This window comes from Pleurodeles waltl, chromosome 8, assembly GCF_031143425.1.
Source record: "Pleurodeles waltl isolate 20211129_DDA chromosome 8, aPleWal1.hap1.20221129, whole genome shotgun sequence".
Lineage (NCBI taxonomy): Eukaryota > Metazoa > Chordata > Amphibia > Caudata > Salamandridae > Pleurodeles > Pleurodeles waltl.
In genome coordinates this window covers 358,427,553-358,443,672 of record NC_090447.1, presented here as the reverse complement: position 1 = coordinate 358,443,672, position 16,120 = coordinate 358,427,553, and the positions used below count along the sequence as shown (strand labels likewise).

Sequence of the window (16,120 nt, the reverse complement as noted above, 5' to 3'; positions counted from 1 at the left end):
TGTTTCTGAAGTCTCTGGTCCTGGTTCACAAACTCCAAGTTGTAAAAGCCAGAAATCTACTCTCAAAGGATTACCCCTAAATTTGGCATAGATTACAGAATTTGAATGGGATTCACAAAGAATCCTGCTATAACTTTAGGAAAGCTTCTACTAGTGTAGGTTTGCAGGGCTTCAAGTTGCCAAAAGGATTGCATATGGCCTTTTGACTAAGATTACAATTCTGCATGAATATAAAATGCAAAAAATTGCATTTGTATCTTTTACAACAGAAACAAAATTGCTGTGGACAATTCTTGGTCCCAGCAGTCCAAGAAATATTGGAGTGTTCCTCCACTTTACCACCTTGAAAGGCACCCTTCACAGAAATGATTCTGTATGGATTTCATAGGTGGAAAATGAACCCCAACAGAAGAGGTCAGAGAGCACATCATTGCAAGTTGATGAGGTGCTGACGGGCACCCAGTGATATATTGACCAGATGTGTTAACTCTATTTTGTTCCCTCTGTACCATAGAAATTGTAATTTGGCCCATTGTCACTTGGCCTTCCCACCTTTAAACTTTGAATTTCATAAGCAGTTCATGTGTCCTTCACAATTTGCTTCAACACACCAAAGTATACAGCATGAGGCATAGCCCACCTCCTTCATCAGCTGTCTTGCACTGTGAGTAACAGCATTTTGCCTGATGACATATGCACTTGCGTAACATAGCTGTTGTGCTACTTTTTTACTTTTTATATTTTTAGTGTATTTTCATTGGGGGTGGAGGTAAAAATTGTGGCTTTCCCAGTGCTTGAGTTCTTCTGTTGCTGGTATCAGGCCATTAGAAAGAACATGGTGGGCAGAATATTCGAGTCATCAGGTGTCTGGCATTGTAAACAGATGACCAGATAGCTATTGGTAGAAGATCTAGTCAAAAAACTGAGGGCATATTTATACTCTGTTTGCGCCGGATTTGCGTCGTTTTTTTTTAAGCAAATCCGACGCAAAGCTAATTCCATATTTATACTTTGGGGTTAGACCCGTCTAGCGCCAAAGATCTTGGAGTTTGCGTCATTTTTTAGCGTGGACACCTAACTTGCGTTAATGATATGCAAGGTAGGCGTTCCCTTCTAAAAAATGACTCTAAGGCATGTGCGCCTTATTTAAACTCCCGTGCAAAAATGACGCACGGGAGTGGGCGGACCTTAAAAAATGACGTCCAGCCGCTTTTGTGTCATTTTTTAACGCCTGGTCAGGGCAGGCGTTAAGGGACCTGTGGGCTCGGAAGGAGCCCAGAGGTGCCCTCCCATGCCCCCAGGGACACCCCCTGCCACCCTTGCCCACCCCAGGAGGACGCCCAAGGATGGAGGGACCCATCCCAGGGAACTTAAGGTAAGTTCAGGTAAGTATTTTTTTTGTTTTTTTTTGTGGCATAGGAGGGGCCTGATTTGTGCCCCCCTACATGCCATTATGCCCAATGACCATGCCCAGGGGACATGAGTCCCCTGGGCATGGCCATTGGGCAAGGGGGCATGACTCCTGTCTGTGCTAAGACAGGAGTCATTTCAATGGGGGTTGGGCGTAAAAAAAAATGGCGCAAATCGGGTTGAGGCCAAAATTTCGCCTCAGACCTGACTTGCCCCATTTTTTGACGCCCAAGCTCCATTTTCCCCTACGCCGCCGCTGCCTGGTGTGAGTCTTTTTTTTTTACGCACACCAGTCAGCTGCACCGGCTAACGTCATTCAATAAATAAGGCGCCCGCATGGCGCTTTGGAATGGCGTTAGCTGGCGTTAAAATTTTTGACGCACAACTGCGTTGGCGCAGTTGTGCGTCAAAAAGTATAAATATGGCCCTGCAATGTTTATATTAAGAAGCTACGAGAAAAATTTAGAATTATAGGAAAAAACTGTGATCAGAAAGTACACAATTAGATTCATCCATTAAAAAAATGATCAGTTAGGATGAACGTTGCAAAGAGGAGCAGAATTAAAATAAAAGCTCACCGAAAAAGAAAAGCAAACACAATCCTCAGCAGAAATAGATAGCTTACAATTGGAAGTGTGCAAAATTCATGTAATTGAAACAAATTTCTGGAAAATTATTTGAAAATTTGCATAATTATGTGAAATGCCAATCTGTCATTCATCACTGTATTTCGGTACAATTTGCGTCCTCTCCTCAGTTTTGGAGATAAGGACGCATTTCTTCCAGAAAAAATGTGTAAAACCCCAATGTGCATAATTGAATAATTTTTGGGCTTTTGCATACCTAGCATATTGTGAAATTCCTATAACTACGTCAGTTACGCAAGCGCAATTTAATTTTTTCCTGGGCCTACTTACAATGCATATGAATCTTTCTAACAGTCTTTGCCCCTTTCCTACGTACTGCTTCGCTCCCCTTCACCTCTTGGGCACTACATGCACTTTTTATATAACAAAATGTTTTCACCTGTGAGTGATTTTCAATAATTTTTTATGTAATGGTCAGACGGTTAAATGACTCAAAAAGATATTTAGAACTGAAGGGAAACAGATAGGAAAGGGTCGATGCATGTTGTGAGACCCACTAGTTCATGGGAGAATGACTTCACCAGGGGGCACAACTATTCCATTTCTTTGGGCATTCCGCTCTTGACTTAAACCAGGGAAGTGTGGTATATTTGGGTTACTGGCAAAGCTTTCAACACTGTCAGTTAAGACAAACTAATACATGAAGATGGCCTTACTATTAAACAATCCTTCCATTCTTTCTTGCAGCTCTCACATTTATTCTATGTTTCTTTTGTGTTCTGAAAAAGAAAGGTGAATTACAGCCACAAAAAAAATCATAAATGGAAAATTCACTCTTGTTTTTGTTTTGCAAGAATTTGCAGGTAGAGATTTTATATTAGTCATGTTTTCCACGTTAAATGGCACCAAACGTTCCTCTGAGTACATTTTGTAAGTCTCGGAAGCGGATGCCCCTAGAAGCTTCAATAGGCCTGAATCACTCGATGTTTGGCACAACTAAATATCACTTAGGAGTGGAAAAGATGGATTTGCTTTTGCAAAATTAAGATTCTGACTCAGAGAACAAATGTTTCTGGATTTTTTTAAGAACTCAAATCCACTCACTCAGGTAATAATCTGCCTATGTCATGAACGTTTCCTTGTGAAAAAAGATGCTCACCGGGGAGCGTAGTTATTGAAACTCTTGTACAAACGCATACAGGTGGAGCTTTGTGGGTATTCGGTCACAAGTATTACTATCACTTTTCCTATCATGACCAAAAATAGGAATTGTTTTCTTTTTCTTTTACTTTCTTTATTTTTTTAGCAAACATTATTATATGAGTAAATGTGCCACGAGTGTGGAATGGGCAGAGAAACTCCATATTTAACGGAAAAAGGTTTCCCCACAGTAAAAAAAAAACAAAAAAAAATTCTGTGGGAAAATGTAAAACGTTCAACATATTAAGCATGATGCAAGTAAGAGTGCTCCAGTTTGGTCCAAAGCTTCTTAAAAGCACCTAAACCAAAAAGGTATCGAGGTGCTCTGTGAAGCCAGGGCAGAAAAATGTACTCTAAACATAGGAGGAAATCACAGAAGAAACTTCCAACTCTTCATAAAGTTTGTGTGAATCAAACCCACTGTGATCAAAGAACCTTAGCTTTATTTATGATTGACGTCTTTTTTGGTTTATAAATTGCTTTATATAGCAAGGTCTCTTACTCTGAACCTAGTGAATGGACAAATGTACCGCCATAACCTTCTACTTTCTATGTGACTATAGAGGGATAAAAAATTAAAGTGACATTTTGATATTCTACATTTTGTTATTAAAGAGTACGTACCAAATTCAGTTCTACATGAATTTATGTTTTAATTAATGTTTAGACACTGAATGCAGCCAGTCAGTCAATCAATCATCTTTATTTAGGTGGCAGCCCAGCCATAAAAACATTATGCATAAAACATACAATAAAACACACTTCTATTGATTAAAAACATTTTAAAATACAGATAAAACAAATTATAAAAAATACATTATACAATTGGGGTTGAAATATTATCCTCGGCCATACAAAGAGCACACTTACATAACCATTGTTCGTTATTTGCAGGTTGCTAGACCACACCTTTTCCTAGAGACTAAATAACTTTTAATGAAGTTGATCACTGCATAAAACGTTTGAGGAGCATCTACCTTTTTGCAACAACAAAAAAATGAGAACTGCCTTATAATGTCTAAAGTTAGTGGCACAGAGTACTGGGACCAAGAAGTGCTTCCTGTGTGAGGAACACAAAGTGCAGAACAACATTAAGTGCAGAGTGCTTTGCTTTGTGGCACAATCACAGGGACAGTTGGAAGATTAGTAAACCAGCGTGAAGTAAGCCACAAAGAAGTGAAGAACATTAAAGTGCAACCTGGTGAGATAAAATATATACCTCTCATCGTGGACAAAGCACATGTAAAACTCCAGATCTGCTGAGGATTTAATAGATACATAATTTAAAGTTGTTTGTAATCAATAAAAATCTCTCACTCAGCTCTCTTCTTGCCATTTATAAAAGAGTTCTCTAAACAATACTGTGGTGCCATTCTTTATACTTTCGGAGTTTGTAAAAAAATCAGAGATTCCCAAAGTGCAAAAGACGCATTTAACATACCTCAGCCAAGAAAATGACCATACATTGTCAAAACAGAGGCAGCCTTGAATTACCTCCAAAGAAAGATTAGCTCCTGGTGTCACCAGGTCCTTAGCCAAAGGAGCAAGGGACTGAGATTTCCAGAATGCAGCATCATCTTTTAGATTACTTGCCCTTTCCAGATCCGCCCAAGCTTCCGTCCTAAGCTCTTCTTTCCTTAGCTCAATAAACTTCTTGTATTCACTTCTACATAATTTAATTTATTCCTTGGATAGAGTACCTTTCATTAGGGCCATTTTAAGCTGCTTGTGGGCTGCAGTACATGCATGATTGAACCAACCTATTAGGAGCTTACTACTAAGAGGGTTTTTAAGTAGCATGTTGGAAGACGTAGATGCATAAAGATCATGAAAACCTCTATAATTCTCTCAGGGGGTTCATCAGATGAGGCTAAAAGTGAGATGGCATTCGTGTTATCTCAGATGAGCTCCTGCGTGAGTTTATCTTTGTCAGTCTTTTCCCATTTAAGACTTACACCATCAATGTGTGAAAATTCGACTGGTTGCCCCTCATCTTGACGTCCCTTTTTATTGAGGTTTAGAGAGAAAGTAGCAATAAGTGGATTGTGATTATTACTATAGTTAGCGACCACCTTGCAGTCTTGCAACAAAGGGAACAAATCAACTGAAATAATTATGTAATCAATGTTACTGCATTTCCCACTGCCGTTAAATGTTGGAGGGAAGGGTGTATCACAATACCTGTTATCTCTGGCAAAGCCCAGATCCCTTGAAAACAAAACACTACTAACTGCTTCTCCATAAAGAACATGTTTAAAATGAGTCAATTCCATCCCATCGAGGTCCCTCAAACCACAGAGTGTAGTGTTGCTGTCATTGTAAGGGTATAAATTAAAATCTCCCACCCAAATGAATTGAATTTCCTTATTGTGCCTACGCTGTAGGTCTATAATGTCATCTTCTAAATCATCAATGACTTCAGTTGAACTTAGAATTATTAATCAAAATGATATCACATGAATCAGAAAGTGGACCATCCACCTTTTGGTCTACCTGAGCGGGAGGAAGGGGCTAGATAATTTATACATCAAAAACCATTTAAATTAAGTGCAACTATGGACCATGTTTCCTGTGAACAGGACAATCTGTCTGGGTTTGAGAGCTTATCACGAATACCAGCAACAGTCCATGGCAGTATTTTAATGGCATCTCTATTTATGAAATTATTTACTCGTTGAGTGACCAAACAAGTTGTTTGAGGGGAAAGATCAATAAATTCACTGCTGAAATCCTCATTTTGACTAATGTTGGTGGCATTATGGTCTGTTGCACAAATTGTCCATGGAGGTAAGTAAATCTGGTCTCTTTTCTTGCAGCTTGACTGCCCTACTAACCTGTAGTTAGTCCTAGAAATCCAGAGCAGATACAGCGTCAAAGCTGTTCCTAGTGGGGACATTGAAAAGTGGCTGAGCTGGAGAGGCTGATATAATACTTGCCACAGGGAGAGCTTCTATTTGTAGCCTAAAAGGTCTACAGAGATTTCCCAATGGCAGGACCTTGATTGTACTATGAGCAGGTTTCTTCCAAGGTTAAGCACTGAAAATTGAATTTTATTTGACAACTTGATGACACAGTCCAAATTAATGATGATACAGTCCCCAGGAGATTCCTTTGGGTGGGTCCCTAATCAGAAAGTTCATCTAACAGAGAGGACTTCCTGCGACAAATCATGGGGCCATCCTGATTTAGATTTCAGCCAAAAGACTGTTTTGTTTTTCAAGGCCATGTGATCCTCCACTGTACATTATGTTAACATTGGAACATCGCTTAGAATGATTAAATATAGGGTGCACTCTGGAGGGAGTTGTGGATAGTCTATGCAGGGCCTGCTAGGCCTACAAGGCCTGCTGATACAGGAGAAAACGTTTGGGCTAACTTCTGTCGCATGGGTCACATTTGACTATCAGATTTGTACTGCCCCCAAAGAGTCGAGTATTAGGAACATGGGCCACAATTGGCAGAGGCTGAGAAGATATAGGTTATTCAATTTCCACATATTGTGGAGACGTTCCCAAGACCTTCAAAGCGGCCCCCAAATCTGACATGCCCTCCCGCTTATCAAATTGCTTAGAACAGTGATCAAGGATCCTTGCTTTCATATCCTGCAATGTTGCTTTAGTTTACCATATTGCTTCACTGAAGTGCATCTTGTCCCCCCTTCTTGGTAACTGGGGAGCACCTCAAAGACTCCATGGCCATTGTACTAATAGCATGGGCCCTTTTTTTTAACTTTTCTCCAGGGTTGACCTGTGTGTGGGGGTGAGTCATCAATACATTAGCCCCAGACCCCAAGGTATGACCAGTTGATGCATTTAGTGCAGGGGTCATTTTATTCTGCTGTTGCCCTCCATTTATAACTCCTTTTGTGAGTTTTGCTACATTATTTACCACACCTGTGCTCTCTGAGGCTGTCGGAAATGGGGGGGAAAAACAGTAGCTAAAGAATTTGATTGCCTCCTAACTGCATCAATCTTGCCCTTCACCAAACTGATTTCTGAATTAATTGCCTCCACAATCATTGTTAAATAGTTAGTAATAGAACTGTGTCCGGAGCTAGAGTCTCCTTTGGCCTCAAATAAGTGATTGACCTTTCTCTTCATGGATGTATTGTGTACAGACTTTCAGCCTATATTGCCCAACAAACAGATTGCAAAGGTGACCTCTGTGGCTGGAGGAATTCTACGATACTGAGCCCGAGATCCATGAGATCCGGCCCAGCCCAGCCTCCTCTGGGCTTGGACGGACACAGACGGGCCCGCTCTTGCTCCGGTCTTCACCTGGGTCCCTCACACATCCTTCACCGTGGGGAGCACCAGCTGGTGAAAAGCACACGTCGGCACTAACAGGCTCGTTCCTGCCTCAGGTGATGCTGGACCTTGTGGTCCTTAGGCCTCCACTCTCCTCTCCCCAAACAGCAGCAATGCAGGAATGCTGAAGCACCATACTGTGTTGCGGGGAGCAGCAGCTGGTGAAAAGCGCACACCAGTGCTAACGGGCTCCTCCCCACCTCGGTATTGCTGGACCTTGTGATCCTTAGTCCTCCTCTCTCCTTTCCCCCAACAGCAGCAATGCAGGAATACTGAAGTGGTGTCCTCTGCTGCAGGGAGCAGCAGCTGGTGAAAAGCACACGCAGGCGCCAAAGGGCTCCTCCCCACCTCGGGTGTTGCTGGCCATGGTGGTCCTTAGTCCTCCTCTCTCCTTTACCCCAAGAGTGCAATGCAGGAATGCTGAAGCGGCATCCTGCGCTGGTGAAAACACATGCATGTGCTAAAGGGCTCCTCCCCGCCTCGCGTGTTGCTGGCCCTTGTGGTCCTTAGTCCTCCTCTCTCCTTTACCCCAAGAGTGCATTGCAGAAATGCTGAAGCGGCGTCCTGCGCCGGGGGAAGCAGCAGCTGGTGAAAAGCACATGCAGGCGCTAAAGGCTCCTCCCTGCCTCAGGTGTTGCTGGGCCTTGTGGTCTTTAAGCTTCATCTCTCCTGTCCCCCAACTGCGGGAATGCAGGAATGCTGAAGCTGAATTGAATGCATTCAGATACATTCTAAAACATTATAAGGCAGACTCTACAACACTAATGTAATCACTACAACCATTGTACATAAATTAATGAGACACACTCACTTCTTGGCTCTGTTGAGTTCTTATGAAATTTTAAGTAGTTGTTCTTTGTAAACCCTTGCACACCCACACCTTCTTCTTGCCCTCTGTTCTTTGGCAGTGATAAATGGTAATAGTTGGTATTGCTTGCATGGTCAGTGAGGTGAAAGGTGGAGCACTAACATTCTTTTACTATAGTTACAAAGATAGGGAACAGGCTTGATGGAGTAAATGAACATAAGCAATATTTGCTATTTCAACACTTGATGAGGCGTGTGTGTATAAAATTGTTGCACTTTGGTACAGGGCCGGCTTTAGCTCAGGTGATGCCCTGTGTGGCAATCTCTGTATGACGAGCCCCTTTTTCCCCCACTCCCATGACTTCCTCTTCAGATTCCTTCACTACTACCCACAGCAGGTGCCCCTCATCTCGCCATAGCCCCTCTCTCACATATTTTTAATTTGTTTTAAAGCGCTGGTAAAGGCTGGCTTTACTAATCCACCCAGCTAATCACATAAATTTAGATCTGTTGCTTGTAGCAGGCATATTAACACTCTGCACTACTTTATGGCCACTAGACAAAACTCATCTATCTCTCTCTCTAGCAGAAGCATTAATCACGAAAGTTATCTTGAAATTGTTGATGCTGCCTGAAAGCTGGACTCACAAGGGACTCGGCTACAGGTGACTTTAAATCGTAAGTTATTGCTAAATACAGCATCCCCTCGGAGTTCAGTGCGCCCCCTTCAGGTTAGCGCTCAGTGATGCCTTACTGATCGCTTCACCCTAAAGCCGGTCCTGCTTTGGTATATCCGAATGAGAGTATTTGTTGCTTTAACGACAGGAATCGGGGATCATCCCGCAAAAAAATCGATTACCTACTCAATACTCTTAGTAATGTTAAGCTATGTCTCTCATATTTATTTTGTTCACCGTTTCACTTTTGTGTTTTATCACCTTTCTTTTAGTATGCCATGTTTTTGTCACTGGTGTTCCTGGCAGAATTAGTAGCTGGCATTTCCGGTTTTGTTTTCCGCCATGAGGTGAGTGAAGTTAATTTTGTGGGGTTTATTTTATAATGTCTACTTCTCCAGTAAACTTTAAGCGATAAAATGCACATTGTTATTCAATGATGTAGGCTTCAGCGATCTGTGACCTAGGAGCATGGTTCTGTTTAATGACACGCAAACAAAACAATTTACTAGGATTAGTACAGTTAGGCCTTAGTAAAGACTAAGGGTTGCACAGGCCCTTACAGACCGCTACGTATATTTATGATACGTCTTTGGGCCATTGTAATAGTAAGTAGGCCGATTTATTTAATTAATGTTGTGCTGCATTTTGTCACGAGAGTGAAAAACGTTAATAAAAGCCTGCTAAAGTAGAAAGTGATTATTTATGCTGCCTGATTTTTATGCACATACAATTTAGTAACTGGTTTAGGTACTTACCTTGCGCAGTTTACTGACAGGTTATTTTTGTCTGATAACTACTTTCTGAATCACAGGTTTCTGTTCACAAGCAGGTGGGAACACTGCAACCCTGAGGCTATCTCTCGAACTGACTGTTTAGCTCTAGTGTTTGCTCGATTAGAAAGAAGCAGAGACCCTTTAAGACTGCAGTCTAAAATGGATTCAGTTGCACAATTGCGTATTTTTGTGCGTGTCGTCTTACTTTCTATTAAAGGGGAGTCAAGGCAAATATTTTTTGTGGTTTATATTTTTCAAGGAGTATCTACCTTAAAATATCTACCTGTTAGCATGTTCAAGAAGAAGGAGGCATTCTGCACTGGGAGAGGGGGATCTTGCAGGACCACACCATTCTTCACCAACCCGCTAGAACCCTCCCTGCTGCCTATGCACTGAATTAGACCAAATGAAGCATATCCGGCAAAATGTCCACAAATAACAAAAGGAGCGAGGGAGAGTTTTCAAACTATCTGAATTTTTGTATTGGTCCAATGCATGTATGGTAGGTGGCAGTTCGCTGCTAATTGTGTGCTTTATAACTTTCGTGATGCCACTGACTGCGTCACAGAAAGAAGAGCCGGCCGATATTTTTGAGCACGTTAGGTGCACTGCTGTAGGTTTCTTGGCATAGCCGCAGCACACTGAGAAATTGTATGCTACTAGGTATTGTGGGAAGCACCCATAAAACAGCCTTATGCCAAACTTGAGACCGATGTGAGCCATTTATCACCTCTGTTCAACTCACAGCTCATACAATGGCCCTAGTATTGCCCTTTGGACTAGCTCTACCATAGTCTCATTTGCAATGTCTAGTACTGCCTCCTAGGCTTCCCACAGCACCTTAGGCTAACCCTGGCATCTGCTCCTAGGGAAGCCATTGCACCCCTCTTGGGTTGGCCCTACCATCTTCATTTAGGACGGCCCTAGTATCCTTAGTTAGGGTGCTCTAGATTGGGCCCTTAGGCTGGTCCTAGCACTTGATTTTAGTCACTCCTTAGTATCAACTCTTAAGGTGGCCTATCATTGGTTCTCAAGTTTGGCCATTACATTTGGTCATAGTGGGTCCTAGTATTTGCTCTTTGGCTGGCTCTTGCATGTATTTTTAGACTTGCTCTAGTACCTACTCTTAGGGTGGGCCGAGCATATGCCTCTATAATGAATATCGTGTCTGCTCTTAGGCTGTCTCTAGTATCAGTTCAGGCTGGATCAAGCATCAGTTAGTGGGGAGGCTCTAACATCAGCTCCTGTGCTGGCTCTAGGGTCATCTCTTAGGAAGTCTCTTACATCAGCTCTTAGGCTGGCTCTAGCATCAGATCTTAGGCTGTTTCTAGAAACAGCTCTTAGGCTGGCTCTAGCATCAGATCTTAGGATGTCTCTAGTATCAGCTCTAAGGCTGGCTCTAGCATCAGACCTTGGGCTGGCTCGAGCATGGCTCTTTGCCTGGTCCAACATCTGCTCTTAGGCTGATCCTAGTACCAGCAATTAGACTCTTAGTCAATAGTATGTTGTTTATGGTTCATTCTTCTAGAAGTAAATATTTTATAAAACATGGAGTCTTCTAATCTTACTTTCAGATCAAGGATACCTTCCTTAGGACATACACAGACGCTATTCACAATTACAATGGGAAGGATCAAGCAAGCCTTGCGGTGGATGACATACAAACCAGAGTAAGTGCTGATCTATCTACCCTCCTGATTTAATCTTCTGTATTATTGCATATGTGCTGTATGTGTGTGATGTGAGTGAAAGATCTGAGGGTGTTGCTTGGTATATTTGAGGCTGTGCGCATGAGTGAAATTCTGTGTGCTAGTTCAGATACCTCACTTGCCTCTTTGTGGGTATTGTAAAAAAGGCTCAATATCGGTAAATCCCTAGATTTTAAGAAAGTGTGGTCAAATACATCTATGCTTTGTAGGCTTCTTCCTGTGTTCTAAGTAGATTTCTGAATTCTAGGGATGTACTTAAGGGAAGATTTATAGAAAGTGGCGCTGCAGCAAGTGCAGTGCCCATTTCCTCGGCCCCTTAGCGCCCCCTACCACCACCATGTGTGCGCTGTATTATATATGGCGCACACATGGTGCAGGGCAAGGAGCAATAGCGTAATTTTATATGACGCTATTGATGTACTCTGCAGGAGTAGTGCCAAAATATTGGCGCTACTCCTTTAGCTTACATAGGAGCCAATTTAAAATAATGGAAGCCCCCTTTTAACGCCTGCTCTGAGAAGGCGTTAAAAATGCTGTAAAAATGGAACAAGGAAATCTCATAGATTTCCTTGCGCCCTTTTTTCACCCCCCCCCTCATGGCGGAATGCCCGTTTTGGATACATTATGCCTGACCCAGGCATAATTTAGCGCAAAGGGTTACAGAGTGGCGCAATACATGCATTGTTCCACTCTGTAAATACGGCGCTAGGATTTTGGCCTTGTGGGGCCACATTAATGTAAAAATTAATTACGTTAATGTGGTGCAAGGTGGCACTAGGGGACTATAAATATGCTCCTTTATGTCCAGGGGCACTTATAAAAATATAAAAAATCCTATGCCAACTTCTGCTTCCCCATCATACTTCTGCGGATTGTTTGCAGGGCAAGCATTGTGCAAAAATAAGTTTTGCAAAGATATGATATAGATAGAACATGCAAGTTATTTAACTTTTATCTGCAATTCAAAAATCTTGTTCCAGCTGTGTAATTTTCAATCCCTTCTCCCAATCAAATATGGCGGCATTCCATTTTCTTACCCACACTGGAAACACTCTATCTAGCTTGTAGCTCTTGTAAAATATTTATTTCCATTTGTGTTTTTTACTTAAAGAATGGCCACAACAAATTTTTTTTTTCAATTTCCCCAACGTTCTGACTGTGGCTAATACAAGTAGAGCACGTCACGAGGCACATCCCGGATAACTCCTAACCCCCCCCCTTTATAACGCCCCTACTCTTAACTTGCCAGAGCGCAATAATGTACTTTCCCTAGTGGTAAGGGGAATTTGTGGTCAGAAGAATCAGTAAACAGTGATTATGTGAATCGCCCTTTATTTTCAACAGCATTTTTAACATTGTGGGAACTTAAGTTGAACTTAGTTTAACAGAGTTTAGTGAATCTGGTCTTCACTCTTTCCAGAAGATTGCCACGGAAGCACCACTGATATGCAACACAGACATAATAACCGTTCTGGTAAATGATGGGAGTTCATTTAATATTCATTACAGGGGTTTGGTTCAATTGGTCTTCTGTTGGGAGTGATGGAGTTTGCACAAACAGGGGCAGCAGGGCCTACATTTGCCAGTGCTTTAATATGAAATCAACAAGCTGACCTGGTAACTGCAAACCAATAAAAGTGGTAGCATTTAACACCAGTTGTTTTCAGTGTTCTAAATCTAAAATGCTCTCTCTCTCTCGCTCTATATATATATATATATATATATGTTCGATGGCATGTGTAGCCTCAGATTCACATGCTGTGCACATTCCGCCATCTGGTGTTGGGCTCGGAGTGTTACAAGTTGTTTTTCTTCGAAGAAGTCTTTTCGAGTCACGAGACCGAGCGACTCCTCCCATTTCGGCTCCATTGCGCATGGGTGTCGACTCCATCTTAGATTGTTTTTTTTCCGCCATCGGGTTTGGACGTGTTCCTTTTCGCTCCATGTTTCGGGTCGGAAAGTTAGTTAGAATCTCGGAAAAATCGTCGGTATTGTTTGCGTTCGGTATCGGGTTAGTTACAACAGATCGACACCGACTTTTGAAGAGCTCCGGTGGCCCTTTGGTTTTTTTTCGATCCCCCGTCGGGGCCTGGTCGGCCCGGCCACGTGTCTCTTCAAGGCTGATGGAACGGACCCCATTCCGCTTCTGCCCAAAATGCCATAACAAGTATCCATATACAGATCAGCATCTGGTCTGTAACTTGTGTTTGTCGCCGGAACACAAGGAAGATACTTGTGAAGCCTGTTGAGCGTTTCGGTCCATGATGACACTAAGAGACCGAAGAGCAAGGAGACTGCAAATGGCGTCGGCGCCGACAGGACAAGAGCGTTTCGAGGAGGAGGAAAAAACATTCTCCATCCAGGAATCGGACTCGGATGAGATCAATGCCGAAGAAACGCCGAAAACCTTGAGTAAGACCTCGAAACACAAAACTCACGAAAAAACCACTAAAGCCCAGGGGACGCCACCGCCAACAGGCCATGGCTTAACCTGAAAAATAGGTGACCGATCATTGGCACCGAAAAAGGGCACGCTGGTGGCGAAGTCATCCGACTCCGGTCGAGTTACCGCCACACAGCAATCTCGGGCACGAGATAGTGGCTCCGAGCAGGTTCGGCACCGAGATAGCAGCACCGAAATGGGTTGGCACCGAGAGACCACGACGCCGAAAGTAAAGAAGGTTTCGTCGGAACCGAAAAAAGCAGCCGAAAAGGTTTCGATACCGAAACATCCGGCCTCGGAACCGAAAACAAGTTCCTACACTGAGGAACAAGGAATGTCCACACAAATGAAGACACATAGATTTGGACAGGAATTGGAAACAATAGAGCCAGACTATACACAAAGAAGGCTCCATATCCAAAAAGAAACAGGGAAGATCAGTACTCTCCCTCCGATTAAAATGAAACGCAAACTTGCCTTTCAAGAAAAAGACAAGCAGCCACAGGCAAAGGTGGCTAAACAAGTAACCCCGCCACCATCTCCACAATGCTCTCCGCAACCATCACCGGTAGCCACTCCACCAATGACGCGATCCCCAACTCATACAGGAATGAGTCAAAATGACCCTGACGCATGGGACCTTTATGACGCACCAGTGTCAGATAATAGTCCTGAATGTTATCCAGCTAGACCGTCGCCACCAGAGGATAGTACAGCCTACGCACAGGTGGTGTCGAGAGCAGCGGCATTTCATAATGTCAGCCTGCATGCTGAGCCCATTGAAGACGACTTTCTTTTTAACACACTGTCGTCCACACACAGCCAGTATCAAAGTCTTCCTATGCTACCCGGAATGCTAAAACACTCCAAACAAGTGTTTGAAGAGCCTGTAAAAGGAAGGGCCATTACTCCAAGAGTGGAGAAAAAATATAAACCGCCACCAACAGACCCCGTGTACATCACACAACAGCTAACACCGGACTCAGTTGTAGTAGGGGCAGCGCGCAAAAGAGCGAACTCACATACTTCAGGAGATGCACCACCTCCAGATAAAGAAAGTCGAAAATTCGACGCAGCAGGCAAGAGGGTGGCGGCACAGGCAGCAAACCAGTGGCGTATTGCCAATTCACAGGCTTTGTTGGCCAGATACGATAGGGCCCATTGGGACGAAATGCAACACTTTATAGAACATTTGCCCAAAGAGTTCCAAAAGAGAGCGCAGCAGGTAGTAGAAGAAGGACAGAGTATCTCCAACAATCAGATACGGTCAGCAATGGATGCTGCAGACACAGCTGCTAGAACTGTCAACACAGCAGTAACAATAAGGAGACATGCATGGCTGCGTACATCAGGATTTAAACCAGAAATACAGCAAGCTGTGCTGAATATGCCATTCAACGGACAGCAGTTGTTTGGGCCGGAGGTGGACACTGCGATCGAAAAACTTAAGAAAGACACTGACACGGCCAAAGCCATGGGCGCACTCTACTCCCCACAGAGCAGAGGCACATTTCGAAAAACACAGTTTAGAGGGGGGTTTCGAGGACAAAGCACAGAACCCACAACCTCACAAACAAGACCCACTTACCAGAGCCAGTATCAGCGGGGAAGTTTTCGGGGACAATATAAAGGGGGACAATTCCAAAAGAATAGAGGAAAGTTCCAAAGTCCCAAAACTCCTCAAAACAAGCAGTGACTTCCAAGTCACACATCCCCAACACATAACATCTGTAGGGGGGAGACTAACCAAGTTTTACAAACATTGGGAGGAAATAACAACAGACACTTGGGTCCTAGCAATTATCCAGCATGGTTATTGCATAGAATTTCTCAAATTCCCTCCAAACGTCCCACCGAAAACACACAATATGTCAAAACAACATATAGATCTTCTAGGACTAGAAGTTCAAGCATTGCTACAAAAAGAAGCAATAGAATTAGTACCAAACCAACAAAAAGGGACAGGAGTTTACTCTTTGTACTTTCTCATACCCAAAAAAGACAAGAGTCTGAGAACTATACTAGATCTCATAACATTAAATACATACATCAAATCAGATCACTTTCACATGGTGACATTACAGGACGTAATCCCACTGCTCAAAAAACAAGACTACATGACAACACTAGACCTAAAGGATGCATATTTCCATATACCGATACATCCTTCACACAGAAAGTACCTAAGGTTTGTATTCCAAGGGGTA

At 42.9% G+C, this 16,120-nt stretch overlaps 1 protein-coding gene across 1 annotated transcript in view; it reads left to right on the top strand.

Moving 5' to 3' along the window:
- Positions 1 to 16,120, top strand: part of TSPAN7 (tetraspanin 7) — a 230,637-nt gene that overhangs the window by 166,566 nt on the left and 47,951 nt on the right. The window contains exons 3-4 of the mRNA XM_069204232.1: positions 9,261 to 9,335; positions 11,336 to 11,431. Coding sequence (XP_069060333.1) covers positions 9,261 to 9,335; positions 11,336 to 11,431 — 171 coding nt within the window. The remainder of the gene's footprint in view (positions 1 to 9,260; positions 9,336 to 11,335; positions 11,432 to 16,120) is intronic.